The sequence below is a fragment of the Natator depressus genome, chromosome 2 (genome assembly GCF_965152275.1).
Source record: "Natator depressus isolate rNatDep1 chromosome 2, rNatDep2.hap1, whole genome shotgun sequence".
NCBI lineage: Eukaryota > Metazoa > Chordata > Testudines > Cheloniidae > Natator > Natator depressus.
Window position 1 is genome coordinate 153,358,480 of NC_134235.1, and position 17,272 is coordinate 153,375,751.

Consider the following 17,272-nt stretch of genomic DNA (forward strand, 5'->3'; position numbering starts at 1 on the left):
CATGCTTTTCCTAAGGGTCTTTTAATGTCAACCCACTTTAGGGAGAAATGCATTGGAAAACAAAGGAAGATATCTGCATCCATTTGAGTTTGGATCGTCACTTAGTAAGTCCATGTGCTGTTTTATCCGTGCTAGTCTAATCAGGATTGTGAGGTACTCAAACCGGCAACTGATCTTTCTCTAATTTCACATAGTACCAAGTGCACAGATGGCGTACCAATTAAAGAAAAAAGATTAGTCTGATTACACTAGCCTGACTGGAAGCGAAGTGAGGAAAGAAAGCTGCTTTTACTGGTTAATGGGCCTCCACCTTAAGTACTCATCTACTGATTCCAATTTTGCAGAGCTTTATACTCACTTTGCACTGGAATAAATGACTATGAGTTGCAAAGAAATGGAAGATTATGCTCACTGTGACATGAGCCACTACAGCTGTTGGGCTATATACTGCTCTGAAATACACTGGTGTAAGACCAGAGTAATACATTTAATTTTAGCAGAGTTACTTTGGATTAAAACTAGTTTAAGTGAGAGCAGTACTGCACTCTGCAGGTACATCTACTCTCCAATTAAGCACCCGTTGCTGGCCCAGGTCAGCTGAATTGGGCTCTCGGAACTCAGGCTGTAAAACTGCTATGTAGATGTTTGGGTTCAGGCTACAGCCCAACCTCTGGGACTCCATGAGGGGGGCAGGGTCCCAAAACCTGGACACCAGCCCAAGCCCAAATGTCTACACAGCAATTTTTAGCCCTGCAGCCCAATTTACCTGAGCTGGACCAGCTGTGGCTATGCTGGGGTCTTTCATTTCAATGTAGATATACCCTAATACTCCACTTTTTTCTGCTTGAAAGTGGGCTTCTCAGCAGCTTTTATAGCTGGCATAAAGCAATGGTCTCTGACTCTAATAATTTGGAGGCCTCCACAGATATTTATGGGACAAGAAACAGGACAGGGAGCCAGATCCCCCTACACAGTCTACTGTAAAATCACCATCTATCGGTTAACTGGGGATTCCCCTAACCATTGATATATACTGCCTCCACAGTCCCTGCTGTAGGGAGCATCATGAAGGGAAGAGGGGCATGGCCAGAGCGCAGCTGGACTATGACAGTTGTATCTGTCTGCCACTCAAAGGACCAGCCCCCTGTGCACAATCAGGGAGCTCTAAAGGTGGTACAAAGTCATTTCTGCCCCCTCCCTTATGATGTGGGATTCAGGCTGCTCCGATCACAACAGCTGCCATTTTAAAATCCAGTACAGTTTGAACATGTGGGTGGGCTCAGAGCAAATACCTGTGAAACCAAACACGTCCACACTGCCACCGCCAGGATCACAGGCAGCAATCAAACCCTGACCATCATCGCCAAGGTCCCAAGCCTCAGCCACTTGGGGCGGCGGTGGTGATGTCCTCCCCCTGCTGTGCTGTAGCAACAGGCCAGGCAGCCACTAGCAGCTGACATGGGCACAGCCCTGTGACAGGCAAAGCCAAGTGCTGCGAAAAGGGCTGGGCATTGTGGCCAAGCTGATAGGCTCCCGCCTCCTAAGCATCCTTGCTGCATGGCACATCCCTGCTAACCTGCTGCTGGGAGCCATCTGACCAACCACAGGGCCCATCAGTCACCAGCAAGGCCAGGGTGATGGGGGACCCCAGTAAGCCCCGCCCTGCCCTTCCCAAGCGTGGCCACGCCCCCATTCCCACACCGCCATGCGAGGGGGCGGGGCAGCTCCTGACAGGCGCATGCAACGCGTCTCAGCCCCGCCCCCCACAGCCCCTCCCTCCCCGCCAGCGGCCCGCCTGAGGCAGCCACACCGGGTGGGAGAGGGCGGGAAAGGGGAGCTCCAGCTGCTGTCAATCGTCTCCTCCCGTTGGTCAGCGGTACTCTGGGGGCGGAACCACTACATAAGCCCCGCCTCTTGTTTTCCAACCCGCCTAGTGCCGCCGGATTAACGGTTTTAACCGCCACCGAGGGGGGGAAGCTGCTGTCTTCATCTCCAGGCTCCTGTCCCCGGCGACCATCCCTGCCACCCTCTTCTGGAGGAGCGCGCCGCCAGGATGGGAGCTGGTTACCGAGGTTCTGGTGCCGCAGATTGACTCTCTCCCGCACCGCCTCCTCCGTAAGCGCCGCCATTGCTTTCAAACACTGCGCATGCGCCCTGACGTCCTAATGCTAATACCCGCCTGAAGGGCCAACCAGACACCGCCTGCGGGCGGGGCTTCCGCGGGGAAGCGCGAGGGGCGGGGGCGGGGCTTGCCGCAGGCGGCAGCCGCTTGAAGTACTGGGGCGGGGCTGAGGGTTGCAGCCGCAGGTCCCCTGACGGGTCTGTGTCCAGACCCGTGCTGGGTGCAGCCTGTAGCCCAGGGTCAGTGCTGTGAACAACGCTGGTTGAGAGCTTGTTCCAAGGCCCATTGAAATCAATGTGCAGCAGGCCCCTAGACCAGAGCCTTACCTCCCCTACCTAGCTGTGCTTCGCTTCTTGGCTTTTTGGGCATTGATTGGATTTTTATTTTTTTTAATAGAGGGAGGGAGCAACACTGAATTCCCAAAAACAGTGCTTTGGAGAATGAAAAAATCCAAAAACAAAAATCCCAAATCCAAAAGGGAAGTCCATCTAAGACCAGTGATTAGGTTGGAAAACTAACTGCCCTGCTTCTGGGCATCTAAATAACCTTGTGTGTGAAGATAATCTGATTAATTTTTTATCCGACTAAGTCATTCCTGCCCATGAAACAATTTTGTCCTCTGATAATTTTAATATTAAAAATCAATTTCTATTCTTTATAAAAATAAATAATGATGAGTAACCAATGCATAATTTGTACAAAATAATAGTTTCCAGGGATAGAAAAAATACACATAGCCAAACCTGTGTTTCCTAAGTCTCTTAGCTAATTTGAAATAGTATCCAATATTTTCAAAATAGAGCTTTAGTCTTCCTCTTGAGATGTGATGGAAACCATCTATTCTAAGAGCAAAGGCATTCTTGTTTCTTTTTTCTTCTCACATTGGTTTTACATGGTCTTAGATTATGCAGTGTCACAGTTAGGATAGTACACATTTCACAAAATAGTCTGTGACTAAAAATGTAGAATTTTATTAAATATGAGATAGCTCAAACATCCCAAATACATCTACTGTATAAAAAACCCTAGTCATTTCAAAGATTAAATTAGCTCTTTTGCTATAAAACGATCACTGAGGTTTATCAAATTCAATATTCAGCCTCATACAGAACAATGAAAAGTTAAAGTTGACTGTACAAATACTACAAACTTGTGAATGCAAAGACAAATATACAGAGTAACAGCTTTAATTTCTTCTGGCAGTTTTGTTCCATTTCTTATACAAAATATATCATTTGTGCCTTGTCCCTGTCATATGGCATTTTTCTTATGAATTATATAACAGCAATTAGGCATATGTGGAAAAACAAACAAATGTCTCCATTAAAAGATTTTCTTAAATTTGGTATTAAAAGATACCTTTGTGGCCATTATACACAAACCACATTGTTGTACACACTAACATGAGATACAAGGGAAAATGGAATCATATTTCATTGTCTGAAGAAGATCAAGAAGAAAGATAGCAGAACATCCAGTTCATTATCTTGACAGTTTTCCACAAAAAAATCTTAAATAGATATTACTGGATACCAGACTGTCAAAATGCCTCAGGTTTAGCTAATCAAAGTAAACTGTGCAGATGCTACTAACTATCAGCTAAAAACTGTCCCACATAATATTTTTGTCACAAATTACAGAAGTACTGTTGCAGTAAATGCAAAGGTAACAATTATGAATAGATATAACTGCCCCTGCCTCCTGGTCTATATACTAGATTTAGTAGATTAATTAAATCTTTCAACATATGCCAAAAAATGGGCACTAGTATGCCTGTTAGTAGCAAAATGAGAAATTCTCATAAAATAGAAATCTAACATATCTCTAGCATATTTGGAATGGTTAAAAGAATTGTCAAAATACAACTTGGATGGAGAAAAAAACTTTATATCAGCAACAAAATGAGAAAAAAAATACTAAAATTCAGTGTCATATGAAGGTATTGATGTAATTCTGCATAATATGGCTAACACAAAATTAAGATTTTGCAATGGGCCTTTCCTTTATTAAAAATCAAATAATAAAGGAAAAGAAAATAGAAGCTGAAAGCAGAAACCAATAATCTTGTCTGTTTTCATTCCTCTGACCCTCCTGATGTCCTGAAATACAATAAAAAGAAAAGGAGGACTTGTGGCAGCTTAGAGACTAACATAATTTGATTTGAGCATAAGCTTTCGTGAGCTACAGCTCTCGTCATCGGATGCATTCAGTGGAAAATACGGTGGGGAGATTTAGATACATAGAGAACATGAAACAATGGGTGTTACCATACACAATGTAACGAGAGTGATCAGGTAAGCTGAGCTATTACCAGAAGGAGAGTGGGGGGGGGGGGAACCTTTTGTAGTGATAATCAAGGTGGGCCATTTCCAGCAGTTGACAAGAACGTCTGAGGAACAGCGGGGGAAACTTACTGACCGCTATGCCTACCTACATGCCTCCAGCTTTCATCCAGACCACTCCACATGATCCATTGTCTACAGCCAAGCTCTACGATACAACCACATTTGCTCCAACCCCTCAGACAGAGACAAACACCTACAAGATCTCTATCAAGCGTTCTTACAGCTACAATACCCACCTGCTGAAGTGAAGAAACAGATGGACAGAGCCAGAAGAGTACCCAGAAGTTACCTACTACAGGACAGGCCCAACAAAGCAAATAACAGAACGCCACTAGCCATCACCTTCAGCCCCCAACTAAAACCTCTCCAACACATCATCAAGGATCTACAACCTATCCTGAAGGACGACCCATCACGCTCACGGATCTTGGGAGACAGATCTTGGGAGATCTTGGGAGACAGGCCAGTCCTTGCTTACAGACAGCCCCCCAACCTGAAGCAAATACTCACCAGCAACCACACAACAGAACCACTAACCCAGGAACCTATCCTTGCAACAAAGCCTGTTGCCAACTGTGTCCACATATCTATTCAGGGGACACCATCATAGGGTCTAATCACATCAGCCACACTATCAGAGGCTCGTTCACCTCCACGTCTACCAATGTGATATATGCCATCATGTGCCAGCAATGCCCCTCTGCCATGTACACTGGCCAAACTGGACAGTGTCTACGTAAAAGAATAAATGGACACAAATCAGACATCAAGAATTATAACATTCAAAAACCAGTCGGAGAACACTTCAATCTCTTTGGTCACTCGATTACAGACCTAAAAGTGGCAATTCTTCAACAAAAAAACTTCAGAAACAGACTCCAATGAGAGACTGCTGAATTGGAATTAATTTGCAAACTGGATACAATTAACTTAGGCTTGAATAGAGACTGGGAGTGGATGGGTCATTACACAAAGTAAAACTATTGCCCTATGTTTATTCCCACCCCCCACTGTTCCTCAGACGTTCTTGTCAACTGCTGGAAATGGCCCACCTTGATTATCACTACTAAAGGTTACAGTGTGTATGGTAACACCCATTGTTAAATGTTCTCTGTGTATATAAATCTCCCCACTGTATTTTCCACTGAATGCATCCAATGAAGTGAGCTGTAGCTCACGAAAGCTGATGCTCAAATAGATTTGTTAGTCTCTAAGGTGCCACAAGTCCTCCCTTTTCTTTTTGCGGATACAGGCTAACATGGCTGCTACTCTGAAACCTGAAATACAATGGGTTTCCTTCTCCATTGGCTAACACTCCCTGCATCTTCATTCATTTTAATGAGATAGTACCAGGTGTGAATCAGTGAAGAATTTTGCCCTTTATCTTTCTGTCTTTTGATACGCTCTTACATTTTTTAACAATCTTGTTCACTAACCTTTGTAAATGATTTTCCTAAAACATTTTCTCTGTTGACACTAGAGAAAGATAAGCTATCTAAGAAGTAATTAGCCATGAAATATTGCTATGAGAGACATATTTTAACTTTGAACTGCACTGATTTTGAACTGGAACAATACGAATGTGACTCAACATATTTTTTATGATCTGTGAATTCAGTACAGATGAATGCTTATAAATCTTACTATGTTGAATACCTCGGGTGAAGTTCAGTCTTACTAAATTCCGATTTGGAACAACAGGTTTAGTCTCAAGTTTAGGTAGATGAGATTTTGAATTTTTTTTTAATTGTTACTTGATCAAATTTTTAATTTCATTACAAAAGAAAAGCTGTGTGACCATCTTAAAGTAGCTAGCCTTTTCATCAGCATCCTCTTCCATCCCTCTCTAAAGTGAAGTTAGACTTACTGAACATTGATTGCCAGAACAGCTCTTTTATTCTTTTTAAGGTTGGTACCACATTTGTTTCAGTCCCCCCTTTCTGTATGTCTTTTAAAAATTAGTTGCCCAATACTCTGTAAAGACTTTGTTGGGGACACTGGAGCATGGCCACTAGGTAACTCGAGGGGATGGAAGACCACGAGTGTCGATAAAGCCCCCTCGCACTAGGCCCAAGTGTCCTTGGCCCTCCCCCTCCCGCCTGGAAGCAGTCGCAGCAGCTCTGCGTACTAGGCCCAAGTGTCCTTGGCCCCCGCGCCTGGAGGCACTCGCAGCAGTTATGCTGAGAATCTGCAACAATATGTTGCAGAGTCAGACTGCCTGAAACTAAACAAGGCCAAACAGGGCAGATATGGAAGAAAAATGCTGAGTAAAGCAGCTTTATGTATAGTTTAACAAATGATACAAAAAACAAGGGAACTAGCTGGTAACTGGATTGGCTGGCTATATGGATACTTAGGGCAGCTTGCTATTGGATAAGTATGCTGAAGAAAGGATGTATAAAAGCCTGTGTAACTTCCTGCTCTGGGTGCAGGATTTGAGATCTTATTCTCCCTGTACCTTTTTGCAGCTGCAAATAAACATTTCTGCTTCTCCACCCCATTGTGATTATTGGGTGAAGCACACCGGGTAGCGAACGAACTCCTGCTGTTGTTTTGCCTCTCGGCACTGGGTGCCGGCAACAGCTTTTGGCGTCCCTGGGTGGGCGATGAGGCTGCTATTTAGCCTTGCCCGGACCCCTCCTAGAGGTCGAGCATTGCGGCGAGAACCGACGCCCAGCGTGCACCGGTGAGTTCGTCGGGGGCCTCGGAGGAGACGCGATTTGATCGACCCCGGAGGGCACAAAGGTGCAACGCACTCATATAGTGGAGAAGCAGCTGTGGACGACGGTGAGGAACCGGTCCCTTGGACATGGGGGAGGAGCAGCTGCGGACGACGGTGGGGAACCGGTCCCTTGGATAAGGTAGGAACCTTTTGAAATCCGGATTGTATGCTCTGTTGGAACCTGGGGATGCCCAGAGTTACCCTGTAGGTATGGGACAGGGACAGAGCTCAGGGGTTAGGGCACGGTGTACACCCCTAGAATGCATTCTAGCAAACTGGAAGGTATTTGGTGTGGATCCGATGACTAAGAGCCAATTAAAACGATTCTGTACAGTTGACTGGCCTCAATATCAACTAGAGGACCAGGAGTGGTGGCCACCAGGAGGGTCAATTAATTACAACACGATCCTTCAGTTACTCCTGTTCTGTCAGAGAACAAGGAAATGGAATGAACATATGTATGCGCATTTGTTTCTGACTTTATGTACTCGACCAGATATTTTACAGCGCTGTAATCTGACTCCGACTGGTTCGGTAGCAGCTAATGTTAGTCCCCAGACCCCCACCCCCACTGTAATGGCAGAGCCGGTGTCCCCTTCGGCCCCTACACCCACACCTTGTAAGTCCCCAATGGTTGGCCTATACCCCTTAATCACCGAAACTAAAGTCGCCCGGTCTGGATCGGACACGCGTCCGGCCACGACTATGCAGGTTTATACTCATGTGCCCTTTAATCCTGTGGATTTGGCTGCTTCAAAGCACAGGCAGGAGAGTTTTCCACCAACCCAAGCAGGTTTATATCAGTTTTTGAGGGGTGCCTCAGTAGTCACAAGCCGGACTGGGATGATTGTAACATCCTCCTCTGAACCCTATTGTCTGAGGTTGAAAGACAACAGGTTGTGTCCAAAGCAAGAGAGGAGGCGCAGAAACGGTACGACCGGGATCGTATTAATGTCCCTGACCCGGATGCACAAGTCCCCCGAGCAGACCCCAGGTGGGATCCAAATGATCGTGGGGATATGACCCGCCTTACCTCCTATAAAGAGTTGCTTTTGCATGGACTCTGTCACTCGGCTGTCTGACATAATAATTGGGCAAAGCCATATGAAGTAATGCAGGATTTAAAAGAAAGCCCAGGGGCCTTTCTACAGCGTATTCGGGACACAATTCAACAGAACACTAATGCAGACCCCGATGATCAGGCAACTGAGTCAATTATTAAGGGAATTTTTACGAGCAGAGCAGCCCCTGATATTAAGAGAAAGTTACAAAAAAAGGAGGATTTAATGGGCATGACCATGGCACAAATCTTAGAGACTGCAAACCAAGCTTATAGTCTGAGAGAGACAGAGAAGGAGAGAAAGCAAGTGAGACTGATGGTAACAGCGGTATAGGCCGGCACTAAGGGAAGTGGCCGGGGAGGAAGGGGCCGTGGACACGAACGTCCGGGCTCGCAGGAGGGACGACTGGGTCGCAACCAGTGTGCCTTGTGTTGACAAGAGGGACACTGGAAAAATGAGTGCCCAAAGAGGAAGGAAAAGGGGGGTGCCTCTATGATGGCGATGGCGGAGCAGGAATAGGGGTGTCAGGGGAGACGGACCACCCTACCCCCGGAACCCCGAGTAAAGATGCAGGTGGGAAGCTCAGAAATAGATTTTTTAGTGGACTCTGGAGCGGCACGAACTGCTATAAATCGACCCCTTCAGTTGCCAGTAGCAGATTCCCTTACTGTTGTGGGAGCCACAGGCAGGGACACCAAGTGCCCAGTGTATGCCCCAGCGGAATGCGCTTTGGGAAACAGGACTATATCCCACAAGCTGGTATACCTCCCTGAGTGTCCAACACCTCTGCTGGGATGGGATCTGCTTTGTCGCCTCGGTGCCACCCTGCATTTTACTGAGGATGAAATAACCCTTACCTTACCCCCTGAGAATGCATGGATCATGACCCTTGCAGTTGAGCCCTCAGCCATGCAAGCCCCAGAATGGAGCCCGTGGGAAGACCAGGTGTACCCCCTCGTGTGGACATCAGGGATTCCAGGAAAGGCCACCCACCAGACCCCCATTACTATTCAGCTCATACCAGGGAAAGGCCCAGTGCAAGTAAAACAGTATCCAATCAAGAGGGAAGCCAGAGAAGGTTTACAGGAAACTATAGATCGATTCCTAATGTATGGTATTCTCCGGGAATGTCAGTCAGCCTGGAACACTCCCATTCTACCCGTACAGAAGCCTGATGGCACGTATCGGCTGGTACAGGACCTAGGGGCAGTCAATGAACGGGTTAAGACTTTGCACCCTCTTGTCCCTAACCCATATACCTTATTGGCTTCTATAGGGGGACAGTGTATCCATTTTTCAGTCCTCGATCTGAAAGATGCTTTCTTTACCATCCCAGTTGCCACCCTGTCACAGGAGATCTTCTCCTTCGAGTGGGAGGACCGAAAAAGGGTTAAAAAGCAACTTTGCTGGACAGTGTTGGCCCAGGGATTTAAAAACTCCCCCACCCTCTTTGGCCAGGCTCTAGCCAGGGACCTAGAGGAGTGGGATAATGAGGAGGCCCTCCTTCTGCAGTATGTAGATGATTTGTTAATTGCCACTGTGGGCCAAACCCCCTGCCTTAAAGCCACTGTGAGCCTCCTGAATTTTATTGGACTCCGGGGATATCGGGCAGCATGGAGTAAGGCTCAAATCGCCCTCCCAGAGGTACGGTACCTTGGGTTTCACATACGGCAAGGGGAGCGTCAGCTTTCAAGCGAAAGAAAGGAAGCTATCTCTCAAGTTCCTACCCCAAGTAATCGTAAGCGGCTCAGGGCATTTCTGGGTATGGCAGGCTTTTGCAGGATATGGATCCCAGAGTTTGGACTGTGGGCTAAACCCCTGTACGACTGTGTAAAAGGAGCAGATCATGACCCCTTCTATTGGACCCCAGAGGCTGACAGGGCATTTAAAATCCTGAAAAGAAAATTGATGGAAGCCCCGGCTCTGGGCCTGCCGGATCTCTCTAAGCCATTTCAGTTGTATGTACATGAACGAAAGGCGGTGGCCCTAGGAGTGTTCACACAGCTGTTAGGAGCATGGCGACGTCCCGTGGCTTATTTTTCTAAGCAACTGGATCAGGTTACAAAGGGTTGGCCGGCATGTTTACGGGCGGTCGCAGCTACTGCCCTAGTGCTTGAGGAAGCTGAGAAGCTAACATTGGGAGGGGTTATGCAAATCTATACTCCCCATATGGTCCGAGCCTTATTGGATGCAAAGGGAGGGCTTTGGCTCACCCAGGCTCGGATTGCTCGGTACCAGGCTAAGCTGTTAGAGAGCTCTGAAGTCACCTTACAGCCTTGCCCCTCCCTTAACCCAGCCACTCTCTTGCCAGAAACAGAGGAACAAAAACATGACTGTTTAGAGATCATAGATGCCCAGTACTCCAGCCGTCCGGATTTAAAGGATGTACCCCTCCCAAATGCAGATTATGAGTGGTACACTGATGGTAGCAGTACTGTAATAGATGGGCAAAGGAGGGCGGGTTATGCTGTTGTGACCCTCCATGACACTGTGGAAGCTGAAGGTTTGCCTGCTGGGACCTCTGCCCAGCTTGCCGAACTAATAGCCCTGACCCGTGCACTTGAACTGTCAAAAGAAAAGCGGGTCAACATTTTTACCGATTCAAAGTATGCTTTTGGTGTGCTACATGCTCATGCTCGCCTATGGAAGCAAAGGGGAATGCTGACAGCCCAAGGCTCCCCAGTCAAGTATGGGCCCTAAATCCTCCGGCTCCTAGAAGCCGTACAACTTCCCTCGGAAGTGGCGGTGGTACACTGTAAAGCCCATCAAAGGGAGGATCAAGATGTGGCCAGAGGTAACGCCCGGGCAGACAGAGAGGCTAAGCATGCTGCCACCCTGCTATCCCCTCAGACTGAGAATGCCCATATGCATGCCCTTATCCCATCAGTAGGGGAGCTTCCAACCCCTCAGTACTCTGGGGAGGAGAGACAGCTAACTGACAAACTTGGTCTCCGGGAAAAGGAGGGATGGCTCCATTCCCCGGAAGGGAAGGTCCTCTTACCAAAGGGCCTGATCCGGCCAGTGCTGCAGAAACTACATCAAACCACTCATGCTGGCAGGGAAGCACTTATCCAGCTAATGGGAAAATACTTTATCACTTCCGGACTCCGACTCCTGGCTGCCCAGGTACAAGCGGACTGATCAGTCTGCCAAAAGAATAACCCCCGACCGGGACATCCTGTGCCACCAGCTGCCCTAGAACCCACTCCGGGCCCCGGACAAGTGTGGCAAATAGACTTTAATGAGTTTCCCCAGACCCAAGTGTTCAAATATCTCCTTGTCATAGTGAATCAGTTCAGCAGATGGCCAGAAACCTTCCCATGCCATAATTGCACTGCCAGAACAGTGGCCCTGAAGTTTGTTAAGGAGATCATTCCTCGCTTTGGACTCCCCCTGTGGATGGAATCTGACAACGGGACACATTTCACGTCAAAAATCATTCAAAGCATCTCACATGCCTTACAGATCCCCTGGAAACTCCATACGCCCTGGAGACCGCAAGCCAGTGGTGTAGTGGAGCGTACCAACCCTTAAACGGCATCTCTCAAAAGTGTGCCAAGAAGCCTCACTGCGATGGCCTGATGCTTTGCCCCTCGTCCTACTTCGTATTCGCGTTCTCCCTAAGGGTGGATTAGGGCTTAGTCCCTTTGAAATTATGTTTGGAAGGGCATGGCCTATGAATGGCACCCCGGTTCTCTCAGGGGAATGGGAGCTGGGTAATGGTTTTTTGTTACAGTATATGTGTTCCCTGTCTGCTGTTCTCTTGTCTCTTCACAGGTATACCAAGGATTCCCAGCCTCTCCCCTTGGACTCTCCCGTCCACTCCTTACAGCCCGGTGACTCTGTGCTTGTTCGTACCTGGAAAGACGAGCCTCTCCAGGAAAAGTGGAAAGGACCCTATACCGTCCTGCTGGTCTCCCATACAGCGGCAAAGATCGAGGGACACAAGAACTGGATCCATCACTCTCGTCTGAAGGCAGTACCTGCCCCCTCGTCAGCAGAACAGTGGACCGTCCAACCTGCTGACTCCTCATCTAGTGACGATCTCGGGCTAAAGCTACTGTTTAAAAGACACAAATAGTGGGCACCCTTACGTTAAAATGGGCCCACCCAGGTTCTGAAGACCCTGGGTTGGGAAGACTCTGGTGATAATTAATTGGGTAACATTGTTATTCTCTGTATTGGTATTTCCAAACTGTGCATATCGGGAGCATAACTCCTTTGTTTTGCTTGCGCACCATGTTGCTACTTTAACAAACCAGACTGATTGCTGGGTATGTGCTCCAACTCCACTGTCCCCCAAAACGGGAATGCCCCTTGACGTGCTGCCCCTGACCCTAGCAGAATTAGCCGCCACCAAAGAGCAGGAAAGAACAGACTCGCCGTTCTGGAATAAGACCTCTTTACAGCAAGCCACCTATCAGGACCAGGAGTATTCAGTTGCAGTACTCACTGAGGGAGTATTATGTTTTACCTGAAACCAATCCGATTACTATGGGTGTCCTGTGGGAAAAAGCTCCTGTGTTATTACACAGTGGGCTGCTGGGTATTGGATAAAGACCAAAAGGGGAGGACAGCAGTGTGGGTGTAATGGTTCCTCCCCTTTTAGGGAAACTCTTACAAATAATCTTACCACAAAAAAAAAAAAGGGTTTGGAAATATAACTTGCCGTCCAGTTAATATCTCCAATGTAGCAAGCCAATGGTGGGTTTGTAGTGGTCCCTACGGCGAGTGTAATTTGAACCGCACAATTAGAAACGCCCCCACTTGTACCCAATCAGGAGGATGGGATGCCCCCTTAGGGGCATATGAACTGTTTGGAAAAACAGCTTTAAATATCCCAGGAATTCCCTTAAGAAACAGTCCTTACTGGGCCCTACAGGGTCACTATTTTGTATGTGGCCGAAAGGCTTACAAGGTGCTGCCAGCCAGCTGGACAGGTAGCTGTTATATAGCTCATGGAGTTCCTCATCTGTCAATAACTGCCACACTGCCCAAAGGAAAGATTAGAAATGCCCGAGACACCTCTGTTGAGTCACGAGAAAAGACCCTGCGGCGACTAACTACGGCATTGGAGGGCAACATGAAGAATTCCCTCACAGCCGAGAAGCTTGTAGGGTGCTCTGTACTGGGAATAGCGCCACTGTTTACCGGGCCAGCCATGGCATGCATAGGACGCTATACTGTAAGGCTGCAAATGGTACTTAAAAAAGTTGCCTTAGAGTTAAAAGACTCGCTTAGTGATTTAGGGTCAGCAGGAAAAACATTAAATAAAGAGGTACAGCAGCTCAGGACGTTTTCCCTCCAAAACAGGCTGGCTTTGGACTATCTCTTAGCATCCCAAGGAGGGGTTTGTGCTCTCGTTGGGCCCCGATGTTGTGTATATGTAAATGATAGCAGGTATGAAATCTATGAAAAGGTGGTACAGGCTGAGGCCCATGCCCGAGCCGGAGCTCAGGTTGCCTATACTGCCCCAGAGAGCGATTGGTTGCAAACCTTGTTTTCAGGCTGGGGTTTGTCGTCTTGGCTTGGTGGTTTATTTAGCCTGTAATTGAAACTTCTCTTTCCTATATTGCTTGTATTAATGGTATTATGCTGTGCAGTATCATGTGTCAGGGCCCTTTTGCAGAAGTTAATAAGTCATTCTCTTCAGGGCTATCAAAGTGCTTATGCAAAGTCCTATTGTAAAGAAATAAGTAGCCCAAGTGAGAAAACTCAGAGCCAAGGCTGTTGAGTGTTCTCAAAGGAGGGAATTATTGGGGACACTGGGGCATGGCCACTAGGTAACTCGAGGTGATGGAAGACCACGAGTGTCGATGAAGCCCCCTCGCACTAGGCCCAAGTGTCCTTGGTCCGTCCCCCCCCACCTGGAGGCACTCGCAGCCGCTCTGCGTACTAGGCCCAAGTGTCCTTGGCCCCCGCGCCTGGAGGCACTCACAGCAGTTATGCTGAGGATCTGCAACAATATATTGCAGAGTCAGACTGCCTGAAACTAAACAAGGCCAAACAGGGGAGATATGGAAGAAAAATGCTGAGTAAAGCAGCCTTATGTATAGTTTAACAAATAATACAAAAAACAAGGGAACTAGCTGGTAACTGGATTGGCTGGCTATATGGATACTTAGGGCAGCTTGCTATTGGATAAGTATGCTGAAGAAAGGATGTATAAAAGCCTGTGTAACTTCCTGCTCTGGGTGCAGGATTTGAGATCTTATTCTCCCTGTACCTTTTTGCAGCTGCAAATAAACTTTTCTGCTTCTCCACCCCATTGTGATTATTGGGTGAAGCACACCAGGTAGCGAACCAACCCCTGCTGTTGTTTTGCCTCTCGGCACTGGGTGCCGGCAACAACTTGATACAACTCCCACTGGTGTCAGTGGGAGATTTTCTGCTGACTTTAATGGGTGTTGGAGCCATTTCTAAATTACGGTTCAGTTCTGCTGCCTGTTGATAAAATAAAGGTAGAGAAGCTAGTGCTGGGCACTCAGCTTTTTCTCAGCACAATCAGAAAAATAAGTTTCCCAATAGGGCTGGATCCTGCTCCCATTAAATTCAACAGAAGCAAGACTGGGCCTGTAGTGTGCAAACGCGCACTGAGCTAAGTAACATAGTAAAATTTTATGTTTTCACTGAAATAAGCACTAGTGAGTAAGAATGAAATAAGCCTTGGTACAGTGTGTGAACAGAGGCCATGGTCAGGACATAGTGTCTTAAAGTATAATTATGTTAAGGCACAAATGTATGTATAACAGCCTTTTTCCTTATTTCAAGGTACTCTTGAGGCATACACTTTAGAATGCTTTTAGTGTTGAATAGCTAACCTTAGGAGAAAGTGAGAGACGAGGCTATCACAGTGACAGGTACAGACAAAAAATGCTTTCAACCAGTCCCATGCAACAGTATTTCTTCAGAGCCAACTACTCTGGCTCCAGGCAGTTCTCACAACTCTCCCTATACCCTTGCAGAATTGAGTCCTTATTTAGATAATATCCTTATCTCCTTGGGACACCTATCATTTGAACCCAAATGTTGATGTGTATATATTTAGTTTCTGCAGGAGTTCCTTTACATGCTTTTTACCTACAGCTGTCTTAAAGACCTTAATTACATAGTGATTGTCCTTTCCTCTTCATTTTTCTTATAAAAGACCTTTTAAAAAAAAAGAATTTTTATTTATTAATGTCTACCTTCTTGCTTTGCATATCTATAAACTCTTCTTAAACATTCAGCCCTGATTCCCCTCTCATTTATGTTGGTTTTACACCACTATAGGCAGTTGTGTTTTCCCCAGGAATTGAAATTAGAGGGGTGTTCGAATTTACTGGGGGAAAGGCAGGGTTGGAAAATGACTAAATTGACAACACTGGATGTAACTAGTGACCACCGTGGGTTGTGGGGCAGTGGGAGGCAGGGAAATCCCCTTGACTTCAGTGGAATTACTTCTGCTTTAAGCAGTGTAATTTGAGGAGAATCAGGCCTTTTGGCTACCACATTGGTGCTTTAAATGTGACAAAGGAACCAGAAGTTGGTTGACAGGTGTGTGTCCTGGCATAGGTTCATTTGTCTGATTAAATTTTGTCTAAATTTATGATGATATGCCTTTCTTGCATACCAGGGGCCAGTTTGGTTGCTGACTTTCTAAGGCTTATTATGCTGGCGTTTTTCTCTTATTTCAGGTAGTGTTTGCCCTCCCACAGTTCTGTCTTGCATACCTAGAAAGCAACTGACCAGTCACCAACATTACTTAACTGTCCAAGGTAGAATGGGAGAAATGACAAAAAACCCAGAACATTACCCAGAAAAAAACCCAGCAGTGCCACTGTTAGGCTCGGTAACAGCATGGTTAGTTGTCTGCTGGAAGACACAATGCAACTCGTTAATTAGCCACAGTGCTGCCATGCTATTAACAATACCTGTATGGCATTGTTTGTTCATCCTGCCATTTTGCTGCTCTTATATTTTCCCTGCAATCCTTAACTAGCTTTTTATATTTTTCTGTTGTTTCATCTCCTCGCTCACACATCCATCCACCATGGTCTGTTATTCTTTGATTTGTTGTGTCTTCCTCCTAAAAGGCAGAGACCATGTCTACTTACACTTTGGGTCAGGTTCTTTATTCTTTTCTGGCTCCCTTGTGCCACAAGGGCCATTCAGAGGGGCCCTAAAGCCAGTTTAACCAGCCACTCCCTCTGCATAGGCCCTAACCAGACACTGTCCAACTCCCACATGGGGCTGATCCCATAATTTGAGAAAACTTCTTTCCAATCAATCTATCAAGGAAAAATACAGGAATCCCTGCCATAGAGAGCTGTTTACTGTTTCAGAAACATGTACATTCCATTCCATTCTGGAGATGTCAGCTGTATTCATTAGAATATAATGTTCTCCTGCTTGATAGAACTATGTTAATACGTTTTTTAGTTGACATCTCTGGATTTCTTAATGCCCTTTAAGTGGGTAGAGGTTCTTTTTAGACAATCAGCAGGAATGCCTGCTGCACTTAAATGCTGCATACCTTAGAAAGTGTGCATGAACCCCTGGCAGACCTTAAAATGGGCTTAGAACACTGATCTGAAACCTAAAAATAATCAGAAGTGTCTCTTTCCTTAGTTTGCAAAAAATATTTAGAAATAAATCTTTCTTTAACAATTATAATGGTTAGAATGTAGGCAGGACTGGTAAATCCTTGGTACAGACAGACCTCTCAATGGAGGAATTATGGCCTAAAGTTGGATGATCAAACAACATATAGACATTTGAATAGATAAAAACTGAAATCTAGGTTCCTGGGGATTTGTTTCAAAAGATACTTATGTCTTCTGAGCAAATGAAAAATAAGTATCAACTAGCAAACACTAATTTTTAAAAAAAATCTTTACAGTTACTAACAAACTTTATACAGCCTTCCAATCAAAGGATGCAGTAGTAGAATCTTAGGGCTTGTCTGCATTACCAGCTAGATCGACAGGCAGCGATCGATCCAGCGGGGGTCGATTTATCGTGGCTCATCTAGATGCGATAA

The 17,272-nt window shown here is 46.3% G+C and overlaps 1 protein-coding gene and 1 long non-coding RNA gene across 4 annotated transcripts in view; one reads left to right on the plus strand and one right to left on the minus strand.

Annotated features, from left to right (window-relative positions):
* The window catches only part of CEP72 (centrosomal protein 72), a 48,406-nt gene extending 46,260 nt beyond the window's left edge, over positions 1 to 2,146 (minus strand). Inside the window, exon 1 of one of the 2 annotated variants that reach the window (XM_074945157.1) lies at positions 2,069 to 2,145. In XM_074945157.1, coding sequence (XP_074801258.1) covers positions 2,069 to 2,129 — 61 coding nt within the window. In that variant the 5' untranslated portion in view covers positions 2,130 to 2,145. Of the gene's footprint in view, positions 1 to 2,068 lie in introns of both variants that reach the window. The other variant, XM_074945158.1, reaches the window with a different exon arrangement.
* Positions 1,979 to 14,540, plus strand: LOC141982797 (uncharacterized). Of its 2 annotated transcripts, none has more exons than XR_012638223.1 (3): positions 1,979 to 2,115; positions 6,936 to 7,328; positions 12,028 to 14,540. It is a non-coding gene; the product is annotated as an uncharacterized LOC141982797 (long non-coding RNA). The 2 variants fall into 2 exon arrangements; XR_012638224.1 differs by having other exon boundaries at positions 7,112 to 7,328.
* Positions 14,541 to 17,272: the final 2,732 nt, after the last annotated feature.